Source organism: Parus major, chromosome 1 (assembly GCF_001522545.3).
Source record: "Parus major isolate Abel chromosome 1, Parus_major1.1, whole genome shotgun sequence".
In the NCBI taxonomy this organism is placed as follows: domain Eukaryota; kingdom Metazoa; phylum Chordata; class Aves; order Passeriformes; family Paridae; genus Parus; species Parus major.
In genome coordinates this window covers 92,682,532-92,708,810 of record NC_031768.1, presented here as the reverse complement: position 1 = coordinate 92,708,810, position 26,279 = coordinate 92,682,532, and the positions used below count along the sequence as shown (strand labels likewise).

Genomic DNA, 26,279 nt, shown 5'->3' with positions numbered 1-26,279 from the left:
TCTGGGATGTGGTTACCCATCCACAGCTAAGGAGGATGTCACGAGCAGTGTCAGTAGCGCAGTGGCCCCAGTGTCCCAGTGCACAACTGGGAGGTGAGGCAGGAGAAGCTGCTGAATTGGCTCAGGCTGCAGTGGGACATGAGCAGCCCTGGAGAGCGTGTCCCAGGTTCTGGAGCAGCTTCACCATTCTGCTTGAGCTGCTGCAGACCTGCTGGGAACAGCACTGGGACAGCTGCATCAGTGGTGTGAGGGAAGGACAATGTGGACCACACTGGGATTTCTTTTGTGCACCTGCCAGGTGTTGAAGGGGAGGCTGGAGCAGCCAGGGCTGTCCTCTGCCGGGAGCACAAGGAAGTGTGCAGCTTTGTGGGGAGATGAAGCCAAACCTGTTTTGCAGCAGATAAGTGTGCTTTACCTTCAGCTGCCTTTGTGACCTGACAGGAGTGGCATCATCCAAGTGGCAAACTTGTTACTCCCCTTCTGTGTCTCCTTGCTTCCTTCTCCCAGCTGCTGTATATCCCCTCACTTATTGTCCCCTCCATGTTCTCTCTCTTTCACCACAATAAATAAACTAGCTACTCACTTCAGAGGCATCATCCTTGGAAGACCTTAAATCTGTCTGCATGCTCGTTCCACACCCAGCTGGGTGCCTCTGGAAGGCTAAAACCAGCTAATTGGAAATGTGAGGCAGAGGCACATGTCAGGGCAGGCAACTGCAGCCACTGGCACTCAATTTGCCATGGCCTGAATGCTGTTGGCTCTGCTCTGCCAGGTGCTCAGTTTACAGTGTAAACTCTCTGTATCCTGTGTTTACACAATGAGAAATAAGAGCTTAATTTGCAGTAAAATATTTGCATTGTACAGTCTGGGCTCTCTGCTTCTGATACGCTCCCTGCCCTGGGTCATCTTCACCCCAGGAGATGCCAGCAGGCAGCTCATAGCACCTTGATCCATGGGCATTGGTGGTGTTCAACAAGCTGTCAAGGAAACAGAGATCAACTGATGGAGCTTTAGAGAAAATCGACATGGTGGTGTCATACACAATGCAAAGATTCTGGTCTACAGATAAAGACAGTAGGGATTGTTTCCCCCCCATTTTTCAGCAGCTGTATCATATGTTTAGCCTGGGGTTTTCCTCTATTGCAGGTAATTTTTAGGTTTACTGGTAGAATTTCTAGAAATTATAGGAGTCATCCTTGCAAGTAATGTTTTCAACAAAGATGTCACAGATTTCAAGCTCCCCAGCTTAATAAAAAATTACGAGGGCTAGCTGAATCAATTAGAAGTGGACAGAGAAAGTCACTGAAAATGAAGATTCAGAAAGTTGAATTTCAGACAAAGATGGTGTTTTCTGTAGGTTTCCTATTCTGGGGCACAGTAAATTGGGATATGTGTAAAAGATGCAGGAAATAATTGTTCTTCACTTGACCACATTCAGCCTTAATTGTTGTGTGTTGAAGGTGTAATAGCTGGGGGTATCCTAAGAGGAGTGAACAGCACCTCTAGAACTTTTAGAAACCATAACCTACAAGAGAGGGAAGGAATGACTTTTTGGGTGGGCCAAGTGACATATTTTACAAAGGGAACTAATACAGACAATTGCTGGTAGTTGTTCACATCCAGTGGTGAGAGGACAAGAGTTAAACAGTCTGTAGTAGAGGAGCACTAAGCTGATGGACAGAAAAAAAATCAGTCTCAGCATCCTTGGTACTGGGTGGAGATGATTATATCTCCTCATCCAAGCCATCTCCAGGAAGATGTATAATCTACCCAAGATTCATCTATAGAGTGTTAGAAAGACATCATTTCTGTGGGACTTTCTTTATTCTGTCACAGAATTATTTGTGAAATACAAATACCAAAACTTCTGATTGAACATGGTCCCTCAAATGAGTGTTGTGAAATTTGGTGAAGATTCAATTATTTATTTTACCTGAGACACTGTCTCAAGATGTGTTCCAAAAAGTCACTTACATAAGTGTTTCCTAAAATCTTAGATTGTGTTTGTTTGAGATGTGTTTAACTTGGGTAACTTCTATGTAATCTAGTTGCTCAGTGAGACAAACATGAGGAAACTATGCATTTATGATGTTGTCCTTCTTTCCCCTTTAGGATTTCTTGTCCAGTTCAAGCCAGAGATGCTGAAATACTGGTTCTGTTTCTTGCAAAGGAGCCTCATGGAGGACAGGGACACTGTTGGTGCCTCTATTGAAGGTGGCATCTGAGTGCATACTAAGATGTTCTAAGCAGAATAATCTTCTGTCTAGATGACAGTTCATGGTTATTTTACCCATTTTTAATCCCTGATGTCACCGTTACTCGATGACAGGTATTAGGTATCTAGACTTTTTTAGGTGATTTTGCAAAACATGAAAGTAGTGCTCTGAGGTTTGCTCTCCTGGATTTAGAACAAACAAAAGACTAGCCTTGAAATCTTGCAGATATTTGAGTGATGCCATGCAGATCTGGTCTGTAAAATTCACAGTAATTGATACGTAACTGTCTGGAACCTTTGTGCAGCATTCTAAGAAAGTCTTGTTATTTGTTTTAAAGGAAGCAACTCTGTTTGACTCTACATGATACATTTCACCATATTCCTGCCCCATTTATGGCATTTCCTGTAGGGCTGAAATGAGACCACACATAGTATTTGTAACCCAAAAGTGCTGTCTCTTAGGCATTGCTGGAGTAGTTCATAGGGAGTTACATTAAAAGTTTGTCATGAATAAAGACAGATGTTTGATATGCAGTGAGATATCTTTTTAATATTTGTTATGCTGAGTCAGACTGAAAGTGATTGAAGGAAAGCATCGGAAATTAGAGGTGATAGAGAACTAAACAAAAGCAAAATTTGGAAAGTAAGTCTGAACTGTAAATAATAAAGCTGATCTTCCTTCTGGCCTTGTAGGAAAGCAGACAGTTTCATACTAGTGACACAGTCATATCTGTTCTGAGATAGTATTCTTCTTCATCTTGTTCACACAGAAGTATTCATCAGCGGTTTCCACACAAACTTCTTTGGAATTTACCTCTGTAATTACGTTTTTAAGCAAGGTTTCTTTGTTACAGATTTTTCTTTTCACAGATTTCTAAGACAGAATTCTCTTTCAAATAGGAAATAACTTGTTTCTCATCATACTGTTCTTCTAGCAAGAGATTCTGCCCTATCTGAAGTCATTGTGTGCTTCATTCTTGAGCTCCCCTTTGTTCTCTGTGTCTTCATATTTTAATGAAAATTCTTTCTAATGTGTGACTCAGATGAGTCCTTTGAACTGTTTCCAGCTCTGTTGTTGAAAGCTGCACAAATCTTCTCATAATGACAAAATTTAGCAAACAAGAGGAAAACATTAAAATCATGAGCAGGTAAGCCCATGGAGAGAAGAGCTGGTCCAACATTAAAGTCATGAGCAGGTAAGCCCATGGAGAGAAGAGCTGGTCCAACTGGAAATAATCAAATCTGAAGAGAGTTTCTAGCATCTCAGTGCCACAAAGCATTGGGCACTTTGGGTCTGTGACGCTGATGTAATAGGTTTTGTGTTCAAAACTTATGAGAAAATACTGGGAGTTCAACTCTAGTAAAACCAGAGTTGATCATATACTTAAGAGTTTTAAATAAAATTTCAAGATTTTGTTTCAACATGTTGCCCTACACTTACAGAAAAAATAAGGAGAGACTTTGGGACTTTGTTGCTTGCCTAGACTCTGTGGTATAGGGAATTTGTTTTGAAACCACGTTGTGGCTTTCAGCACATGGGGTTTGCTTTGCTTTGAGGTTTTCTTTGTTTTTGAGGCAAAGAAAATCTTAGTAAGAGAACTGTCTCCCCAGAGATAACTGCATCAACATTTTTAATCTCTAGAATTATGCTGCTTTGTAGAATGTCAGACTGCTTCAAGGTTGACAAATTTACTTTGTCTGAGGCATTATCCTATGAAGACCTACAAAAATATTAGGTGAAAGGTGAAGGGAAAGTGTCACTTGAACATTTCCAATCCCTACTTTTTCACAAAGCCTGTTAATATTAGGCTTCCAGTTAAAGCTTTGTAGGATGTTACAGACAAAAGTGAGCAAATAGCACAACTGAGCCTTGAATATACAAGTTAAAATAAACGCACAAGTACACAATTACAGCCATGGGCAAAATATCAGTCTTGGCACTTCTCACCACATGTAGGTAGTACGAACTGCAAATCCAGAAATCTTGTTTTACTAGCCAAGTACAATAACTGTAGCCAGAAAAGGTCTTCAGAGATGAAAATGAGAGAAATATTTTCTTTCGAAAAAAATAAGATGTGACTCAGAAAACAATATTTTGGTCATATCTGGCGTTAACATAAGCTGATAAGCAAAAATTAATTCAGCAGTAGTCTCAGAAAAAATACTCCCTGTACAAACAGTAAACAAAGCACCAAACAAACACATAACTTGGCAGTGGTTGGAATGTGTGAAGACGTGCTCAGCGCTGTGCAAGAGAGGATAGCAAACTTGCCAAGCCAAATTTAAACTAAACAGTGGCCTAACTATCGCTCTGCCAGGGAAAGCCAAACTGCAATGCCAAGGAAAATATAAAGGTTAAAATATCAGGGAATATAGCAATTACTGAGAGATATGTTTTGATTGATGGATATATATATTTACAGTTAAACTTGCTGAACAAGTGGCAAGCGATGCCCTCAGTAAATCTACAGACAAAACAATTGCTAGGGGAAGAGCATGCATGTGATTTTGGCTTTTCTCTAGCAAAACTGCAGAAAAATCTAACGTTTTGGAAACAAAACAAGTAACATCTTCTGGATAAGTTACTCCAAGAATTAGACTGCTTGTATCATTCAGTGCAGCAGAGCTTGACTGAATTTTATTTGAAGAAAAAAAATCCTGCAATAAGCTGTATTTCTAAAGTAATAGAAAAAAATGGTAAATAGACAGAATCCTTGTACTGAAGTACATAAAGCCAAGGAACCAGCTGACCAGTGCCTCAATCCCTGGCAAGGTAATGAATGGAGAACCTCACTCTGGAGACATCTCTATTCACATGGATGAAAAGAAGATCAGAAGTCAACACGGATTCACTAAAGGTAAATCATGCTTCACCAACCTGATTGTGTTCTACAGTGAAGCATCGAGATGAGGATGAGGTGGGGAGCAGGGGATATTGTCCTCTTTGACTTCAGCAAGGCTTTTGACACTGTCTCTCACAGGATCCTCAGAGGCATACGCAGGGAGTGTGGACTGGATGAGGGCACAGTGAGGTGGATGAACAGCACAATCCAGAGGGTTGTAATCAGTGGCACAGGGTCTAATTGGTGATCACTAGTGTGTGGATGCTAACTCTGAAAAAGAGAGCCTGTAGAAATTACAGGCCACATAGCTTTCTCAGTCCAGCCTGAGAAAGTAGCCTGGGAATTCATAAGGAGGATTCAAAACAATCCTCAAAGACAGAAAACAGCCTTGCAGGTGTTGTTGTCTGTCCCTTGTTTTCTTTGCAGGAGAAAGTCAGGGGGTAATGTGCCCCACTGACCAATGATGGTAATGTAGTAGTTTGCTAACCAATAAGAGTTTCCTTTCTGTACTTTCCACGTATCAGTCTATAAAACAGACCTGGAGTAATAAACTACAAGACATTCTCCTAATCGACTCCATAGAGAGTCTATGTCGCTCTTCTCACCATTCCTAATAGAGCGACAGTGGTGTCCCCCAGTACTGGGCCTAGTATTGTTTAACTTCATCGTAAATGTCTTGGGTGAAGGGACAGAGGCCTCCTCAGCAAGTTCACTGATAACACAAAGCTGGAAGGAGTTCAGGAGTGGCCAGTACTCCAGAGGGCTGTGTAGACCTTGACAGGTTGGAGTAATGGGCAGAGTCCTCACAAAAAAAGCCCATGTTTGGAGCTCTTGTCACTGTAATATACTGGCTGCCCAGCAGAAGAGTTTGAGAACCAAAAAAAAATCTGTATCCTCAATCCAACAGAAGTAGGGGTAAATATCAGTGAAGTTTCCCCTGACCTAATTTCCAGGCAGAAGTCAGAGAGAAACTCTGAGTAGGCAAAGAAGTGGCACAAGCTTTACTATTGTTCACACTCATTCTTCTGCCTGGAGAAAAGAGAAGATTCATCTTCTTATACATCCCAAATGGACTGAGTATCCAATATAGTTTTGCTTATGAAGATAATGAAACCTTCAATATGTCTTATGTCAGAAAGTTCAGGAGCTGATTGCAACACATATCAGAGCTGTTCAGAATGACAAGAATGCCTTCAGGCAGCGATGGATGCTGCTTGCTGTGCAAATATACAGTGATAGAAATCAGGGACTTGATGTCCAGTGGGATATACAGGGATAGGAACAAGATGCAAAATGAGACAAAATACGCAAGTTCCAAACATACAGTGGAGCGAGGTGGGAAGGGTGAGTGTCTAGACTGTGAGAAAATGCACTGAAGTAGAACATAGCCATTTTAACTAGGGCTATCTGGAGTTGACCTACTCTCTGCTGCCCAGCCTAGAAGGCCACACTCCCTACATTAATTTATCCAATTTGCAGATCTTTTTTTCTGCTACCTATTCAAACATTCTTATGGCAGGCAGTTTCTTGGTGTGCTGGGAACTGGGTGAACTCCTGAACTCCCAAGTGATGACTGGCATCCATGGAGTGATAAGACTTTCATCAGGCACAGCGTGTTATCTCTTTCCACCACCTCACAACCAGCAGCATTCTAATCATACATTAGCACTTAAAATTATAAATACACTGTGTCCTTCAGTGCAGTCCTAAATTTTCTCTAAGTACTATGTCTGACATAAGAAACAGGCAAGAGGGCAAGACAGGTTGAAAATTTCCTATAACTGTAACCAAAAGGCTATGTAAAGTCATAATCAAAATGCCTCACCTGAATTATTTGGTGAATATAAAAGAGGTAGCTTGACTGAAAATTGAGTTCTCTGTGGGGCTGGGGGCTTCTGGTGTTGGCAGTTCCTTGCTGTATCTCAAGGCACAAGGAACTAAGTTCTTCAGCTTTCAGAGCACAGCAGCATCCAGCCCTCACCAAGCCTGTCCTTGGGCACAGAGGTACGGGCTTTGATCCGACAACCTTTGTCATGGAAGGGAGGAGAGGACTGCCACTGGGACTGCAAATGTGGTCATTTACCTGCTACAAGCACAAAGCCTGAAGAGGAGAAGTAATACAGACAGCGTGCCTTCATCTAGGGGCTGGTCAGACAGGAAAAAACCACAAACCTACTTGGTGACCACAGTGACCAGCCCAGAGCATTGTGTACCAGCAGAACAAATCACACAGCCGTCTCCTTTCTTCTTCCTGAAGGGTGGAGCTCTTTTCATTCTCCTGATAGTTTTTCCTTGTCTTTTTTTCCCAAAAAAACTTTTTAATAGACCAAATATGAAAGTCAGAAAACAATGATTTCCAAAGCAGCAGAGGTGCTGAACCACATAACAAAACAAGGTGGCAGTAATGAATATGAATGTTGGTGCAGATGTGTATAGATCTCTAGAAAGACAGAAGTTTTGAAGGGCTTGTGGAAAGATATCCACTGTGTGGAGTACAGCATTTGAACTTGAGCTTGATATTTCAAACTGTGATTGTGGAAATAGCAAAGAGGAGTTTCTAGGGTACTTTAATCAATGTAAGCTTAATCGTATCTCTCCAGTAGGTTAACAAAATCCTGGCCTGATGAACTGCAGAGGGAATCCAGGAATGCTTAAAAGCTTGCTGCCATGGTTTCACTTGCCATATGCAGCATTGGTTGATGTCAAGAAAAGAGAGCAGCTAAACCTTTGCTATCCAGTGTTTCTTCTAGTAAGTCTCTAGCAGTAACCTTGAGCTCACGGCCAGCCTTCAGAAGGGCTACAGGAAAGCTGATAGTGAATCATCACAGTAGTATCTTCAGGCAATGGTTTCACATGTCCTGTAGAAGTAGCAACACCACCTGAAATTTAGCCCATTATTGACTTATTCTTTATATACTCAGATATCAAACATAGGAGACATTCGTCGGTACACTTGATGCATCCTAATTTAGCAATCTGAATAATGGAGCAGAGGTAGTGTAATATCCATCCTCTTTCTTTCAGGAAGTCTCTAATTGCCCTGCCTCTTAAAAGTGGAAGACTCAGAGCTCCCAAGTGCTCTCTGATTTTAACAGGACCAACTGCTGTTATGAATGGAAGTGTTCAGTAAAAAAGCACTTTTCTGTGTCTCTTGCTACCTGAGGCTGGAGAGAGTTATCAACATGAGCCTGCAAGCTATTTATGACATTGTAGGTGAAAGTGGTAGGTTGGGACAAAAGGCAAAAGTAGAGAGATATGAAATGGCATGTGTGGAAGCAGGAAAACTTTTAGCAATTGAAAAAAAGGAAAATTAAGCCTCAAGAGTGGGCAAATGAGAAACTAAAGCAGACAGTGCATAGCAGACTACACAGTAGATAGGCAGAACTGGAATATACTGGCAGAGCTGAGTGAGGATAGTGGTCTAGTGTCATCAGGGTTAAAATTGTAATAAATAATCACCACTTGCTAAGGTGGAATAAGAATTTCATGTGCTGATTGGTATTATGCCTTCTCCACCCAGGCCATCCCTTCTTCTGTCCCCCATGAGGATCTATGAACACACCTCTGTTTACATTAGCTTTACAATCAGAAAAGAAAAAAAAGTACCGTTTTGTTCTTTTGAGAACTGCCCATGAATTTAAACAACAGACTTCAAAACACTGACTCATCAAGTATTTCAGTGGGTTTCCAAGTCTGGATTAGTAGCATGAATCTTGGTGTCACTGGTATGAATTTATGTCATGGGTCTTTCAGCTTTGTCTCTTAGCAGGGGTTCCTGCTAAATGAGCATAAACATTTATGTTAGTCATTCTTTTTCAGGGAACTCAGAGACATTCCAGGAACTTGTTTTGGATACCAGACTGTATGTTCAGACTGTATGTTCGTCTCTGTGTGTGGGGGTGTTCGCTGGTCTCCTGTTGGGTGAAGCAGCCAAACCTCTTGGTGGATCTCACAGGCTAAAGCATCTTGAGGGGGTGTCAGTATTGAAAGAAGACACATTTATTCAACCTGTACCCATCTACTTTATCTTTTAAATGGGAAATGTCACCAGGGCTCTAAACTGAAAGCCAGCTGTCTCAGGGTGCTCAGCTGATCGTGTAATCCTGGCTTTTGCTATAGAAAATGCTCAATGTGTTTCCAAGGAGATGCACTTGTCCCTGGTTTGTATCAACAGCAATGTCCCCAGGTGGTGATGGCAGCAGGTTCCGTGCCAGGGCATGCTGTGTTACTGATTTCTGACTACCTATGGCCAAGGGACATTGACTGCAGTCTTGACAACATTTTTGGAGTCATGGCCCCCTTGCCCTGACAGTTGCAGTGGGTAATGTGAGTTCCACCAAAGCCAAACAGTTCCAGGAGGACACAAGAAGCTCTCAGTTCCTGAGCAAGTCTCTCACGTGGCCAGCCGGCTGCTTGTTCTACAGCAAAAGGGCAGAACAAACAAGGAAATGTGTGCTTCTGAAGGCCTCAGCATAAGAGTGTCACTAACACTTGGGAGAAGAAGGCTGGGAAAATCTTGATGTTCCCAGTGACAGCAGAAGAAGGCAGCTGGGGACTGTCTCACACAGTGACTTCACAACAATGGGACATCTGCACCCCATCTCTCTTCTGTGGATTGCATCTCCTCTCTCCATGGCTTGTGGAAGGAATGTGTGAAGGGATGCAACTCTGGGTTTCGTGTGAAATGAACGGACCTTGCGTGGTTACAGATCCTCATGAGTTCTGGATGGAGGTGGCTGTGATGGTGGCAAGGCAGCCTGCTGGGGTGCCGTGGCTCTTCTCTAGCACATGGCCCACAGTGTTTACCCCACATTCAGCAATGCTGATAAGGAAGAAGCTGCTGCTCCCTCAGCATATCATATTACTCTCCTGCTTCAATTCCCTATCATTTCCTGACTCCTGTCAGCTCTGCCTCCGTTCCCTCCAGCAGGTTATACACACAGACCATGGGGTCCACTCCTTCATGGAAGGAGTGCAAGAAAGTGCAAGAAAGTGTGCAGAAGAGAACAACATATGGAGAAATGACTTCAGAGGGGAGGTCCCCTCACAGTCAGCTCAGGTGACAGCGCTGGGAGACTGCTGGGAGAAAACAGTGACAGTGAAATCTTGAGAGAGGTGGCCTTTCGCCTTTATCACCTGAGGGGGGTGTGTGACTGTAGACAAAAGCAGGCACTGACTTTGAGAGGGTGCTGTAGGCTGGAGCCATCCAGCTTCACTATTCAGAAGGGCCACCATCAAGATGAGACCACCACACAGCAGCGGTGAAACTCAAGGAAATGTATACCAGACACCCTCAAACCAGGAGGCACTTTTAGAACTTGTTTTTGGGCTGACTTAGAAACTGGAGATAATCATCATCATCATCATCATCGCAACAATAATAATGTTTTTCCTTATTAAAGACTGATTGGACTTTATCAACACTAAAATGTGTGCAGACCTTCCATTTGTGACAATATTTAGCAAGACTTATTCTATTACTGTGTTAACTCTGTAACTGATTCTTGTCACCAGAAATCATGTGGCAGTCTTAGATTTACTTTCCTTCCTCCAAACAGGTAATGTGGAATTTGCTTCTCTTTAGAACTGATTTTCTCTTCTAATTCTGACTACCCTAACAGCCTGTATCCTTCAGTCTCCAGTCTCCTAGTCTTTGGAGGGGCAGATCCTTTAGGGAATCTCTAATGCTCATGGTATTGCCAGAAAGCTTCCTCTGCTTCTCATAGGAAAACCCCTTGGCCTGGACAGCAAAAGCACCATTGATTCTGCTGGTGCTGAACAGAGATCTCTTCTTGAGGCTGGTGGCTGTGTATTTCATTTGAGGAAGCACAGCCTCTAGGAGATGAACGACAGCCCACTTTCTATGAGTACATCTGACATCTTGAACTTCATTAGGTAAGCCTTGTTAAAACTGTGGATTCCTTACAAATTTCTGCTCCCCTTCAACTGAAGACTCTTCCCAAATATTGTTTTTCAACAAGGAGCCCAAGAGAATGAAGTTCTACAGTCCAAGGGCCAGCAGGTTTGGTGGTACATGCCAAGGGAACTTTTTTCAGCAGAGACAGTTTATCTGAAGAAACAGCCCCTCAACAGTATAGATTATTGCCCCACACAAGTGACCTGAGGCTCAAAGTAAGTTTATTTTGCCTGCGGTTTTGGACAGACAGTAGTGTGAGTCTGATGAGATGACATCCAACACTCCTATGTGCTGTCTCCTGCTGCTAGTGAGAGTGGAGTTCAAACAGGTAACATGCAAAAGTCACATGATGGGTGGAATCTGAGAATTAATTTTATTTCCCTACACAGTACTAGAAATGCCCTCATGATCCCAGTGCATTTGTTGTAACACAGTAAGAACGTGATTAGCATTTAATACTATTTAATAAATAGGCTGATTAACTTAGGCAACAGTAATCAGTACTTGCACAGATTAACAAAGTTGACCAGTCAGTGGTGAGAAACAACCATGAGAATATGATATATCAACTCTTGAGTTGCATTTTAAGGTTGAATTTGGGCATCCTTTCCTAGTACCCTGAAGAAGTCTTTTTCCAAAGAAGACTTGAAGATATCTTCCAATGAAGATACATTTGGCTATGACAGGAGTCTCTATTTCTTTGTGTTTGTTGCTGAACAGGGGGCAAAAAACTAATCTGTTATTTGGGGTGCTGTGAGAATGGGAAGAATGGAATTAATTTTTGATCTGAAACTTTATAATGTCTTTTTTGATTAGGTTTATAAATCAGCAAAGCTTTGGAGGAACAAGATTGTCTGTTTTCAAATCCAAATTATTCTGATAAATCCAAATCAGAGTAGGTAATTTTGGTGACAGTTCCTCTGGACCTGGGGACCCCAGGCATCCTGTAAAGCAGCTGCAGAGGTTCCTCACAACTCCCTCTCTGTGTCCAGTTAAGACCTGGCCAGCCAAGTACCTGTCAGAGGTGGGGTTTACTCTAACAGGGTGTGCTTCAGCCAGACCCCCACCATGGTGTTTCAAAGCCTGCCTTCTTTGTTGCACTTCTCTCAGGCCCTGTGTCCATAGAGCCTTTGATCACAGCTCATCTGTCCTCCAGCATCCTCTTTCTGCAAACTTACATTCTTAAGGTCAAACATTTGCCAGCAACAGTTCACACATGTAGCAGCCCTGAGCACAAACTCAGGCTGGGTGGAGAATGGATCAGGAGGAGCCCTGAGAAGGACCTGGGGCCATTGGTGGACAAGAAGCTCAAAATGACCCATCAATGAGCACCCAGGGCCCCAAATGCCAACTGCATCCTGGGCTGTATCCAAAGCAGTGTGGTGAGCAGGTTGAGGCAGCTGATTCTAACCCTCTGCTCTAATCTGGTGAGACCCCACATGAGGTATTGCATCCAGCATAAGAATGATGTGAACCTGCTGGAGAGAGGCCAGGAGAGGGACATGGAGATGACCTGGGGGCGGGAGCAACCCTTCTATGAAGATGGGGTGCTGGGGCTGTTCATCATGGGGGATAAAAAGGCTCCAGGGAGATCTTATAGCAGCCTTCCAGTGCCTAAAAGGGACTACAAGACAACTGGAAAGGGACATTTACAAGGGTTTGTAGTGACAGGACAAGAGGTAATGGCTTTTAAATTAAAAAGATTAGGTTTGGATTAGATATTAGGAAGAAATCATTTACTGTGAGGGCGCTGAGGCACTGAGGTTTGCCCAGAGATGCTGTGGATGCCCTATTCATGGAAGCATTCAATCTGAGACTGGATGGCATTTGAAGCAACCTGTTTGAGTGGAAGCTGTCCCTGCCCATGGCAGGGGTTTCAAACAATTTTTAAGGTCCCTCCCAACCCAAACTATTCTATGATTCTATGATTCTGTATGATTTGGCATTATGACTGGAATAAAGGAATAATTACTGAAGGGGGTTTCCAAGGGCAGAAGTTTTCAGCTCCACCCCAGCCCCTCTGAGGTAGTTCAGGACAAGGAGCAGCTGGGTGAGTGGTGTGCTCAAGTGGTCCTCCCCCCTCTCCTACTGCCAGCACATGGCCCATCACTGGGGCTGTGGTGGGCAGGAAATTTCAGGAAATTCAGTAATTGTAATGAGATTTACCCAGTCCTGCTGTCTCATTTGCCCTGTATCACAGGCACCCAGGATGTATTGTATCTTGAAAACTTGCTTGGCAAGGAGTGACAGCAGCTGCACTGGGGCAGGTCTCAGCAGAAGGCAGCCCCATAAAAGACTTGCTGATGACCTTTGATTTAACTACCAATGTGTAGCAAGCAAATATTTAAACCCATGCCATTCAGAAGGGAAGCACAGCTTTAGCATAGGGAACTCATGCTGCTATGATAATCCTGGGCTATACCCAGGAAGGGGCAAGCAGCCCTCTTCCCCTGCCCTTCCACTCCAGCAGAGCAGCCTGCCCTGCCCATCATGCCCACACCAGGGAAGGGACAGATGCTCAGACACAGACAAGTCGGGAGGCTGCTGTACCAAGGAAGGCGGGAGTTTTAAAGCTGTTTCAAGCCCAAAGACAAAATAACTGTGGCCATTCCTCCTGCCCTCATTGCCTGTGACCCCATACAAGCAGAGGCTGTGTGACAGGGAGGCCACCTCTGGATCTGGCTGCCTGCTGTGACCAGAGCCCCAGGGGGCTGGACCCAGCTGCTGAGCTTCTAGCGTGGTTGGTACCCACACACTGACTAGTCTTCAAGGAATCTATTGGTGTCAGTCAGGTGCAGCAACAGGCCAAGAGGGTGTTTATCCCTCAGAGTGGTGCCGAATTAGCTCTTTTGGCCAGTTTATAATTAGGTACTTGCACTTAACAGTATTCTGTCTGTTGGATTTTTATAGTTTTGTCTTTTCTTTTTTAAACATGAAAATAATCAGTCTTAAAATAAAATAATTTTTAAAAAAATACCTTGGGAAGCGATCTATAAAAGGAGAAAACCCTTGCCAAGGGAACGCCACAGCAGCGAGCCCAAGCCACAGAAAGCCCGGTTGAAGGCTTCACTTTGCCGCAGCTTCTCAGAGGTTAACCAGGGTCTGTAAGCAAACAGCTTAAAGAAGGAGCCCGGCTTAGAGCCTGGGTCTTGGGCTGTCCCACAGCCTACCAGCCTAATGCCCTTCCAGCAGCCCCTCCCTCCCAAAGGCGATGCTGGGCAAACAGAGCCAGCCCTCGCCCTCTCCTCACGCAGCGAGGAACCTTCTGCGGGGACGGAGCGGGCGGCTCGGGGGCATCGCGGCAGAGGGTGTTTCACTGCAGACGGGCGCAGAGCCATGTGTATATAAAGCCTGGGGCAGCAGCCCGGGAGGATTGTTTAGCACAACCACACCTCGGCTCGCCTGGCAGCACGGCGAGGCACTGCCGGAGCACCGGCGGCTGAACCCCGACGTACCCGGGTGTGGGAGCGAGCTGCCCATGGGCCCCCGCCTGCTGCTGACACTGATGCTGCTCCAGGCAGGTGAGTACCAGCTCCCGGCCCCTCTGCCCTGCCCTGCCCTGCCTCCCCCTGCCCAGGGACAGCCTCTCCCTTGCCATCAGCTTTGCGTGCTTCGTGCCAGGAGCTCCGTGTGATTTGGCCAAGGGAGGGAAAAAAGTGTCACTAGACAATCCTCAACTTCCAGAGAGGGACTGTGTAAGTGAGCTGCCTGCCTGCCTCGCTTCCCAGCCCCAGCTAGGGTTTGCATAAACTGTATAAACACAGGTCTGTTTTCTTTTTTGATAGTTTTATGCTACAGAATTTTTAGTGTCCATGTTTCATAGAAATACCTTCTTTTTATACCAGTGGTCATGGAGTGAGCAGTTTTGGATGCATCTGAATTTAAAATAATTTTAATAATAATAATTTTTTTAAAATTCTGTTTATAAAAGCCATAAATGACTGCTAACATAAAGCCCCCTACACACAGACGCAACAAAAAGTTAAACTAGCACGTCTGAGGTTATATCTGCAATAGAGTTTGAACAGAAAAAAACAACCCCCTGCCTTCATTTACAGCAAAGGCTGCCAGTTTAAGCAGGAAATAGTGTTAAGTTGTCAGATTCACCTCTGCTCACCTCTCTGCAGGTAGGTTCTTCTCTAAGGTGCTCCATTAGTAGTTTAATGATTGGACACACTGCTAACAGGACATTTGGCTAGGAGCAGGCTGCTGTGGAGACTCAGACTTTTTCAAGGCTTTCCTGGCTGCGTTGGCTCAGCTGCCTAGCACAGAGAAAGCAATTTCAGTTCTTGGTCAAGTTATTAGCTGTGCACCTGAATATTAAAAATGTACTTGCTGGGGCTGACCTCTCAGCTGCAGCAGTGTGCTGCTGGCTCAAAACCCAGACAGCTTTCAAAGAACAGGAACATCAGAGGCTGCCTGGATGCCTCTTGCAGAACACACAGCCCTAAGCACACTAATTGAGTCTTTTGGACTCAATTTCCTTTGGGGCGTTCTCTCCACTTTCATAGCAGCTCTGCACTGTAATTACAGTTCCTTGATCCCCAGAGATATCCCCAAAAGAAGAATGGCCTTTCTTCTTCTGGGTGAGGTACAGTTACCTTACACCAACCTCAACCATTTTCAGCCAGTGACCAACAGACCAAGCCCAGCAGTCCTGGCTTAAGAGGCCAGTGAAAGACAGCTAAAAAAAATTTCAATCTGTTTGTCAGAAGGCTGGGATTCCTACAAAGAAGTTTTTGTCTCCACTGGAACATATTCAGGGTCTGCAAACTGCAACAGATTGAAAAAGCATTATTTATACCCCCAAACCCAAAGCAGCCCACTACTTGTGATTTCCCCTGAGAGCTAAGCCCCCTTCTAACTCTGGAGCCTTGTGTTTAGACAAGGAAAATAAGTGGTCTCTTTAGTTCTCAATAAAACCATCCAATGTGTTTTTAACATGAAACCTGAACACTCAAGTAGTGTTTAGGTGAGCGGCCGCTTACTTTTTCAGGAATGTGCATTTAATCCCTGAGGAATGCCAGGAAGCAGAGAGAGGCTGGGATGTCTGAGATGTGCTGGGATGGCCTGAGGTGTCGATCCCTGAGGTGAAAATGGTGGCACCCGCTCCTGCTGGGGGGTCAGGCTGGGAGAGGGAGCAAAGCCCTGCCTTGTCCTTCATGGGGAGAAACCCTCCTTGTCTGCACTGGCATTTGGATTGGGCTTGGAGGGCAAGCTAGCCCAGGAAATGCGGGAAGAGGCCCAAGCAAAGGGATTAGAGGCTAGGTTTTAAAAGGAAAGCAACTGTTTTAATAATAGTATTGAGTCCTTGGGTGGTTTAGGGGATTAATTAGCCCGTGTTTGCACAACACTTTGAAGAGGTCAAGTGCTGCAATAGCCAGGAGCAGGTGGCAAAGCAACTTCAGTGGCAAGTTCCCACCTCCCAGGCATCACCTCCCTCTCCATCCAAGCATGCTGGAAAGTCCCCCTGTTTGATTTTGGAGTGGCTGTGCATGGGTGGGATGAGCAGATGAACCAAGCTTTTGGGCTGAGGATTTTGATCCTACCGATAAAGCAGCACAAAGTGCACTTGGTCCTTCACAGTAAATCCAGGCATGAAATGCTCCAAATTTGTCACTACAGCATGATAAGCAGCAACGCTTGCAACTGAGCATCACAGTGGTTTGAGTATTTGGGGCAGGGTACCTTTGGTTTCCATAAATCACAAGACTGTTAGAAAGACTTGTAACTCAAAAATCCCCAGACTGGTTAGCGTGGCCATCCACACACTCCAGGTGACACAGAGCTCCTTTCTTCTTTTTACCCCAAATTAGTGCAGCCCATCTGTTATGACTTAGGTGGAATTTAATAACGGAAGCAGATCCAAGTGTTGCCAAGCACTTCCAGAGTCTCAAAAGAAAGCAGCTATACATACATCTTGGTTAATGGAGGCATTTTGTCCTTGACAAAATATGTAATCCACATGGTCAAGGCTGTAGCTGTCCCTCCATGCAGATTAATAAGACTATCAGTATGTTTTGCCACCTGGAAAATGGGTTGAAAGATCTTGAATAGTAGGGGAAACGTGGATAAGGCAAGAAATCTTGAGCAACATAGAAACTTCACTTCTTTCCACAGAGCTCTGGTTAGGTCTGGTTGCCCGGCTGTACTCTGCTGCTTCATGTCCTAGTCAGGACCATAGCATAGCTGGAAAACTGTCCCAGGTTTGGGACTCTGGAGTGCAGTGAAGCCCAGGTGGCCCTGCATGGTGCTGGCACAGACCCTGCAAAGCTTAACAGCCTGGGCTCCGTGATGTGCAAGACCAGGCACACTGCTCCTGGGCACGGTACAGCTGCAATCACACAGTAGTACATCAGAACTAGTAAGTCCTGCTTGAACTGAGCTCCTGTGGAAGAAATAGTATGCTTGGGTATTTCTGCACCCACCTTTTGATTATCCCAGGAAAAGCTCCCTGCACAGTACCCTCTGCCAGCTGAATGTCATGACCAGTTAGATTGCCAGGGCTGCACCCAGCCAACCAGTCAAAATCAAAACCATCTCCCTTGAAGGACTGTAGGAAAATTGGTAGCAGGAATGTTTAATCCTTGTGTGTAACTGTGTCCTGTCTTTGCAGTTTGGAAAGGTGCTCTGGGAAAGTCCCATTCACTGCACACTCGAGGAATCATTGAACTGGCTGGAGCAATAACGTGTGGCACAGGACGGTCTCCCTTGGCATATATTGGCTATGGGTGCTACTGTGGACTGGGAGGAAGAGGTTGGCCTAGAGATAAAACAGACTGGTAAGAGAAACCTCAGCTATGTGTCCAGAAGCAGTGCAGATCTCTCTACTTTTTTCTGTTTGTGCTACTGTGACTCCACTGACTCATTTGCTGCCTTATGGTCAGGGAACTTCATGTATATGAACATACAGGGGATTTGTGAGTGACTTGTGTATCACTTGGGATGTGAATGAGGGTTTAACCTCCTTCTGGATGACACCAAAGCTCTTAGGACCTTGTACTATGTGGGGTAGAGGGCAAAGGAGAAACCAGGATGTAATTTCTTGAAATAGCTGATTTTTTTTCCATAGAGATCACACCCTACCTGACAAAAGGATTGTAATCCAAGGTATTTGGAGGGTTATTTCACCCAGATCCTATAAATGGAAGTGATGGAACTATCACTGTTTATCCTCTTGAAGAAATCTGTATTGTTGCAAGGAATAATCAAACCTGTTGCCTTCACTGGCTGTTAGTTTGCACTGAATCAAGGTAGAATAATAAGGGAGAGCATGGTGTTATTTTCCCTTTTCTTTGTTAGTGTGGAAGATGTTAGGCTTGTTATTCCCAACCAGTGTCAGAGGTATTGCAATCAAAGGCTTCTTTCCTGTACTGTGCAGTGAGCATAAAGAGAGTAAATGAGAATAAAGCTGAGGATAGCAGACTCTTGTGTGCTCTGAGCCTGGTACTTGCAATCTGACAGGTTTGAAATATCAAAGTCAAAGCACACAAGTCTATCTACAGTCAACAGACCAGGTGCTACTAGTAAGAAAGCTCTGCTTTTAGCAGGGTGAAGGTAGTCTGCAGCTCACTGGGAAGAAAACTGAGCCTTCCAGAATACTTTGCTGCTGGAGACATTGCAGGTTGCCACAAAACCAGATTTTGCTAAATTAGAATGACAGAAAAAAGGTGGGGGTGGGGGGAAGGAAGAAAAGATGTCAAGGTTAAAGACTCTGTGGGCATGAAAGAGAAGTTGTCTGTCCCTTAAGACTAATGGAGCTGTCTTCATTAATGCAGCAAGATGTTTCACTCCCAAAGCCCTCTCACTGTGTCCCTTTATTTGTCTGTGAAATATTTAATTTATGAAACAGTCAATATGGGCCTCACAAATGGTGAGTAACTGCAGTAATATCTCTTGACCTTCTTATCACAGTGCTTATCCACAGCAGTGTATGTAAGGTGTTCAATTATTTTTGTTATCCTTTAACAAATTTCATAATAAAGCCTTGAAAGTAAAACAGGACTTCACTAATTTGGAGTACTGCTTTTATTGGAGTAGAGCAGAAGCTGAGCAGAGTGACCTAAAAGCTGTTTTCCATAGAGGCTGAGTGACATCCAAACTTGTGACCCTGGGAGATGCAGGGGGAGTCAGCACTCCTGAAAAAGAGAGAGTAAAATATGGCCACATGTTCATCAGCCAGTGTTTCTGCTATTGTTTAAATTCCACAGAGGATTTTAGGGTTTTATCCTAAAAGCAGAAAATGAGACTTTGTAAGTGGAAATACCTCAAAATATCAGATAGTTTGTAAAAGGGAAGCTTGATCATCTAAGTACATTCATTATCATTCCTTAGCTGCAATGCTTGGCTACTGTAGAAAAACTTGTAAGTTTTATTTAGGTTCTTAGCTAGGAAGAATCAGCAATGCCACACTAGATTTAGCCCTAAAATTTTCCATTTCTGTCTGTCAGAGAAATACTGGTGTCTGTTACTAAGAACTACTGCAATGATTAGTGTGGTTGAGTACCCCACACCTGTCAAAGTGACCACATTATTTTCCATATTTGCCATTCTAAAAAAGAGAGTGGTAAAACTACTGGCTGTGAGTGACAAATACTGTTTGAAATTATTCACAGCCTTGACCTCCTAGGTTTGTTACAGAGACCCTTACAAAAGGAGTAATTTTCCTGTGTGTAATTCAGTCAATCTGTCTAGACAGGGCTAGAGTGCTTCTAAGCACCTCTCTTTTATGTGCAAAAGGAAAAAAAGCCATTGAGTGGGTAATCCTTTTATAAGGTTTGTTCCACATACTGACTTTGATGTGGTGTTGTCAGTAATTACCTTCTCCCTTTTGTTCCACTCTCACAGTTCCATCACTTCAAGGCATAATGACATTTCTTCCACATAGAGTCAATAGGTTTGTTTCTCCTTCTTTCTGTTCTCCTGGATTGCTGCAGCACCTGTGATATAAAGTAGGACCTGAGGGTGCTCAGCACTTCCCTGAAAACATCATGAAAGGCAGGGTGCCTCTATGACTCATCTAAGCTACAGGATCATTAAGGCTGGAAAAGATCTCTAAGATCATCGTGTCCAACTATTAAATCCTGGCAAACACATAGGGAAGCGTAAGATTTCCCCTCTGTCGCAAAGTTAAAGCAAAAGGAAAAGACACACAGCAGTGAGGGTGCTGCTGATGTGACAAACACAACGTGACACTTTCTTACCTTATTGGCATTTGCTCAACAGCAGGGGTCTGGCCAGCTGATCCCTGCGGACCAGCCGGAGCTGTCTGTAGCCATTAGGGCTGTCTCGTAGCCCAGGCGTGATGAGCAGGTTGTTTCCCACCCAGGTGACACAGTTGTGTTTGTTTGCCATCGCTGATGAGCGGTGCTCTGCCGTGGTGCTGGCTGCCTCTGTTTGTGTTGGTGGAACCGAATGTTAACAGGTTATTAAAAGCTTAGCACCACTCTGACTCGGGTGCAGCAAAGGGCATTTCCAGACTGGAGGGGCCCGGCGGCAAAGGACAACAATAGGATTACTTAGTCTTCGTTCCTTGGCAGTTCTTTCAGGTGTTTGTAAAATAGAAGCCGAAAGTCTTCTTGCTTTGTGCTGGAGTAAAGTACCTGTCACCCTGCTGCAGCTGTGGGGATCATCAGGAGGAATTCCTGTAAAGGGAAGCAGAATTGTGCCCCAAATCCTGTGGTCCTGCAGAGTTTATGCACCTTGCCCTGGTTTTGCCAAGCCAGATAAGGAGCAGTGAGTTCTCCAGCTAGTTAAAACACCATTTGCTTGTGCTAATTCAGCGCTCCTTTCTTTGTTTTTGTCTGATTCACAGAACGTCTTTTGCCCTCTACAGTATCTGTCCTCACTTCTCCTCTCTTTCCCTTTGTTCCCTCTGGCTCTGCATAAAGAGCAATTTCTTACCCTGGGCACAGAGGCTCCTAACATCTCCCTTTGCCCCTGTGCCTCCACATTGTTCTTCCCTCCACTCCCCCATCACTGACACAAACTTTACCAATTTGGCTACTGACTCATTTCCCAGACCTCACAAACCTTTGGTTTCTATAGCTGGCACTCCCCTCAGCTCAGGCTGATTTGTGGCTCTCCACCACCGCCTCCAGTGCTCAGTGTTCCATATATGAGACACTAGTGATGGGCCTGCTCTGCAACCTATCATTCCCCTGAGGATGGGTTAAGCTTTGCTGGAGCTTCAGGATTTTTATGTAAAATCAGCCTGCCTCATTTTTTCCCAGTTACTTTCTACTCTCTGTAGAGTCACAGTGATCTTGCAGAGATGCTTTCTGGAAATGCAGAAGATCACTGCTCTCAGGCTCCAGCCTCTGACCTTGCATCCTTGCTGAAACAACCTTTGTTATTCAGCAGAGAACTAAGTACTGAATCTTTCCTCAGTGAAATTTGAGTCCCTAAACTACCAGAATAAAATTCAAGGGAGGTCAAGTTTTCTGTAAACTCAGAAGTAATTGACAGTGAGAATTATCTCAGACTAGTCCATAGGACAGATGTCATCAGCTGAACTAGTCATCCTCATTCCCCCTCTGGTCAGTGAAGCACAATTGCACTTTCAAATCTGATGCTTTTCACCTTATGTTAGATCTCTGCAGCATGAAAATATGAACTATGGTACAGATGTGCAGAGGAAAGATAGGTGAATATCTTAGATTTAGCTGTTTTTTAAGGTTCTTAAGTTAACTGGTATAAAATTTCACCATTGAGACTGATAAATTTGTAGCTGGCCCTCAGAACCTTTATGGGCCAAGAAGCACAGGTGAACTGAAGAGATAAAGATTCGTGGTGATATTGAGGAAGGCAAGAAACATCCCAGTTCAAAGATTTGGGGTGGGTCTAAGCCTCAGCCAGTGACCTACAACAGCACAATTTATAGGAACACTTCTGCTCCCTTTCAGCCAGATTACCATGTCTTGACCACACATGTTTTCACGAGGGCAAAAGCTCAGAGGAAGAAGCACAGTGGTCATGGGAGCAAACATGGCACTAATGAGCTCCTGAGACATGCGAGCTTCCCCAGAGATGCCAGGATACTTGCTTAATCAACAGATGATTTACTGACAGGCCAGAGTGAACATTGCTGTCATGAGCTGTGTGTGAGCAAAGCACCCCCAGAGTCTGTGCCAACAGGCAGAATGCAGGAGGACACCCAAACTCTCTCTTTTTATGTCTCCAGGTGCTGCCACAGGCACGACTGCTGCTACGACACGGCAGAGAAGGAAGGCTGCAACCCCAAGGTGCAGCGCTACCAGTGGGTGTGTGAGCAGAACACCGTGCGGTGCGGTAAGGAAAGGCTGGCTCCTGTGGCGTGGTCCCTCCTTCCCTCCTTCCCTCCTTCCCTCCTTCCCTCCTTCCCTCCTTCCCTCCTTCCCTCCCTCCCTCCTCTGCAAATACCAGGCTGAACAAACTGCTTTAGGGGTCCCAGAGGCAGGTTTGTTTGCCAGGCTGGTTTCAAAGCTGCTTTAGGTAGTGTCCGTTCTCTTCCAAGCTCCCTGCCTATTCCTTGCCAGGAGCTGGGAGGAAAGCTGGAGCCCCAGCACAACCCATTCCAGGTAACCTGAGATCTCCCCAGGCTGAAGAGCAGGAGTGGGGGCCGTGGAGCCCCCAAGCCATCTTAGTTTGGTAGGGATGCAGGTAACTCTCTGGAGACTTTCTGCTCACTGGCATTAAGTATGTCCATTCCCACAGCCGTGGGTCTTCTTTCCATTGCAATTCTGGCCCTCCCTCCAGCAGGACTGTCCACTTTTTTACTACTCTTAAGCACTGCTGGAGAAGAACCAGGCTATTTAGCATCTCTTCAAGACAGGTTAAATAGGATGCCAGCCTGCACCTCTGCCCTGTGTGGGGCTCCAGCCTGAAGTCCTGGGGTTCCCAGCAGGGATTTTGACCCATGCAGAATCAAATGCTCTCAAGTGCTTCAGGCAGACAGCAAGTGTGGGCTGTGCTCAGCTCTACAGCTGGTACTCAGTCAAGAAGGTTTGAATTGCACAGTCACAGCCCGTCAGTGTCTCGCACAGTTTGTTTTGACATGCACCAGATGACTTGAGTCTTAGAATTTGTCACTTGTATTTCTAAGTCTCCAGAAAGCTCCTGGTGGTAAAATCCATTGTAGAACACTTTGAAAGTTTGAAAAGAAATGGTGAAAGTAAAACTTATCCCCATAACCATCAAAGTTACTTGCTAGAACATTAAAAGACTATTTTTACCTTATCAGAAAACCATATTCTACTGGTACAATCCTCAGCCTCAGTGGCAGCTGAAGATGTGCCAGCAGATAGGAGATGTGACACAGCACATCTGCAGTTACTCTTTTCCAAGATTCAGAACAATCTATTAAATACAAAGTGCTGGCAAGGGAATCTGTCACTTTAATCTACAACCATTCTCCCTCCAGCCTACCCATATTTTTGTTAGTTGATTAATATTTTCTGCTAGTCATTTCTCAGGAAAAAAGTCCTGTTTCTCTTTGCTGTGAAGAAACATTCCAAGTTGCAGATATGAGATGTATCATTGAGACCATTGGAATGGACATAGGAGTGCAGTTGCTCTGACTTGGCTAACAAACATGAGTTAAATAAATTTCATTAATTCCTTAACTGATGTCCAGGCAAGACCTGATGCATCCATCAACTTTTATCCACAAGCCCTCAGCAAGCTTCCCTCCCCCTGATAGCCCCAGTGAGGAGGAACAATAGAAATGTGTTTTGAAGGCAAATTTCCTACCCCAGGCTACAGCATGGCAGGTCTTACTGGGATGTGAAGGTATAATGTCTGATCCCATTCAAACAAAAGAGATGAAGAATTAAATTTTCAGGCATGCTTGCTGAGCTCAGGGTAATAATGTCCAGAAGTGTTAGAAGCAGAACTGTTTGCACTGTCATTCCAATGCAATGGGAATTACATGCCTGCTGCCTGACACTGTATCATAAATACAGACATTTTCATGTAAAAGAAGTAGAAACTCATTGGCATTTCTCCTCTTTTTGCTACCATTAGGTAGTTTTGTTTGTGGAATGAAAAAAACTGGCAAAACCATATTCTTCAGTCTAGATATGCCATCACCTGTAGGTAAATTTCATTCAACAGATATCTGGAATATAGAAAAGGCTGTTAGTTGTGGGGTCTGGTCATAAAAATCATTCCTGTCTAATAGAAATGTTACAAAGCCAGACTTCTGTACTCACATTTGATGAACAGTTGCTGGCCCAGCATAGGAAGAGCTCAAGGAGCAGAGGGTCAAGGAGAGCATCAGGCAAACTAAGAAAAAAATGGCCTTAAGTCCTCATTGACCCTTAGAACACTTTTACCAATAAATACAAGATTATTCAGACCAGCTTAGGAAACATGGGCTTTTCTTATTTTTCAGATACAGGGCTGATCCATCAAAGTCCAGTGAAATCTGGAAAAATTCCTATACTTGTTGCAGTTGGTTTTGGAGTGAAGCCTATGTGCACTGGTACATTAAGCTGCCTACTGCAGGGTTTTGTAGCTGTTAGATAACCCATGGCAGCAGCCTCAAATAAACGAGGTGCTTACTGTGCTTTGAAATAATATTAACCCAATAGCTGTATTTAAACCACCTGGAGATGAGATGAGATTCATTAACCCAAACTCAGTCATTTGCAATGTAGCCTTCTAAGCTAGCGGCTTTGATGCTATTTATGGTCATGTAGTCATATAGTTGCATTCTGTATAGTTCTGTGTATGACTTTGATCACTTTGTTAGCTGCTGGCTCATAAAAATCAGGTACCTGGCCCTGCTGCAAAGCTCCTTGGCTCCTCTGCTGTGATCAGAGAGATACAACAGCAACTGATACAGCAAGAGTGAAGGATGCCTGCTCAGTGCTCTGATGCCCTCAGGTTTCTCAATATCCCTCTGGGAGTCTCCTCCTTTCAAAGTAGTGTTTTTTTCTTTTGAAATCAGTCTGTTTTGCAGAGGGAGGAGTTAGAAGGGAAATTCACCGACTGAGGAATGGAGAAATATTTTTACCTCAGGCTGAGATAAAATAATTTTCCTTTTTAGCTTTGACTGCTGAATTAAACCCTCATAGCTCACACAGTTCTAGAAGCAGGGAGTGCTCTGTGCTGAGCAGATTTTTATAAGCATTGCCAATTTACATTTAGCTGCTACTTTCTGATGTTCTTTGTCACAGTAAAGGTCAGACCCATGGACAGAGAGAGGGCAGGGGAGGGTCAGATCCACTCACAACACAATATGTTGGTCTTGCTGCCACAGCCTTTGACCCCTAAGGGCTGCTTTTTAAAGGAATTTTTCTTCCTAAAACTGTTTCTTGTCTTGGATACAGAACCTCTCATCCTTGGCTCACATTTTCTTTTGCAGATAACCTGACAGACCGATGTGAAAAAATGGTGTGCCTGTGTGACCAAGAAGCAGCCAAGTGCTGGGGAGCAGCACCATACAATCCACACTTCATCCTCTGGCCAGACTTTTTATGTGGCCAGACTCATCCCACCTGCCACGTCACGTATGGGGGGCCAGAATAGTCTTTATACAACCTTTCTTCTAACAGTTTGAACCTGAAGGTTGTGGAATAAAATTTTTCCTTGTTTTTCAGATCTAACAGTGGTGTGAGAGAATTTCTATCAGGGCAGGAATTATGGGGAGGAGAAACAGACCAGCAAGGTGTGGGGTGGAGTTGCCCTCTCTGTGAGACACACTTGGAATGTATCAAGCTCTGCCTTTGGGTAGACAACAAGCATGTCAAGAGCTCAAGAATTAGAAATAAAGGGCAGACTGATAGGGGTAACACTGCTGGGGGTGTTTGCTACAGGCCACCCGAGCAGGAGAAAGTGGATGAGGCCTTCTACAGCCAGTGTGAAGCAGCCTCACAGTCACGGGCCCCAATTCTGGTGGGGGACTTTTAACTACCCTGACACCCGCTGGACAAACAACAGGTGACAAAAGTGATTAAGGGACTGGAATATCTCCTATGAGGAAAGGTTGAGGGAGCTGGGTGTGTTCAGCCTTGAGAAGAGATGACTGAGAGGGAACCTCATCAGTGTCTATGAGTAACTGAAGGGAGGGTGTCAGGAGGATGGATCCAGGCTCTGTTTGGTGGTGCCAAGCAATGGAACAAGAAGGCATTGACTAGAAACTAATAGACAAGGAGTTCCACCTGAACAGGAGGAAGAACTTTACTGTGCAGGTGACTGAGTACTGTAACAGGTTGCTCAGAGAGATTGTGGAGTCTCCCTCACTGGAGATATTCCAGACCTGTCTGGACACAACCCTGTGCTCTGGGATGATCCTGCTTGAGCAGGGAGGTTGACCCAGATG

The 26,279-nt window shown here is 44.5% G+C and overlaps 1 protein-coding gene and 1 long non-coding RNA gene across 2 annotated transcripts; one reads left to right on the top strand and one right to left on the bottom strand.

Moving 5' to 3' along the window:
• The first annotated feature begins 14,150 nt into the window (after positions 1–14,150).
• On the top strand, positions 14,151–26,046 carry LOC107211113 (phospholipase A2-like). The gene is made up of 4 exons (XM_015642657.3): positions 14,151–14,496; positions 17,592–17,757; positions 22,158–22,264; positions 25,323–26,046. Exons 1-4 carry the CDS (start codon positions 14,187–14,189, stop codon positions 25,484–25,486), a joined length of 747 nt encoding a protein of 248 aa, XP_015498143.2. The 5' UTR covers positions 14,151–14,186; the 3' UTR covers positions 25,487–26,046.
• LOC107211120 lies at positions 19,005–22,032 on the bottom strand. The gene is made up of 3 exons (XR_004499232.1): positions 20,179–22,032; positions 19,796–19,914; positions 19,005–19,113 (listed from the first exon to the last, which is right to left on the bottom strand). It is a non-coding gene; the product is annotated as an uncharacterized LOC107211120 (long non-coding RNA).
• Positions 26,047–26,279: the final 233 nt, after the last annotated feature.

What these genes read in the sequence shown, in the direction of transcription:
- LOC107211113 (XM_015642657.3), top strand. Translation starts at nt 14,187, where the DNA reads ATGCTGGGCAAACAGAGCCAGCCCTCGCCCTCTCCTCACGCAGCGAGG. An exon ending in ACTGATGCTGCTCCAGGCAG is followed by an intron (nt 14,497 to 17,591) that starts GTGAGTACCAGC and finishes CTGTCTTTGCAG; the next exon opens with TTTGGAAAGGTGCTCTGGGA. An exon ending in CCTAGAGATAAAACAGACTG is followed by an intron (nt 17,758 to 22,157) that starts GTAAGAGAAACC and finishes TTATGTCTCCAG; the next exon opens with GTGCTGCCACAGGCACGACT.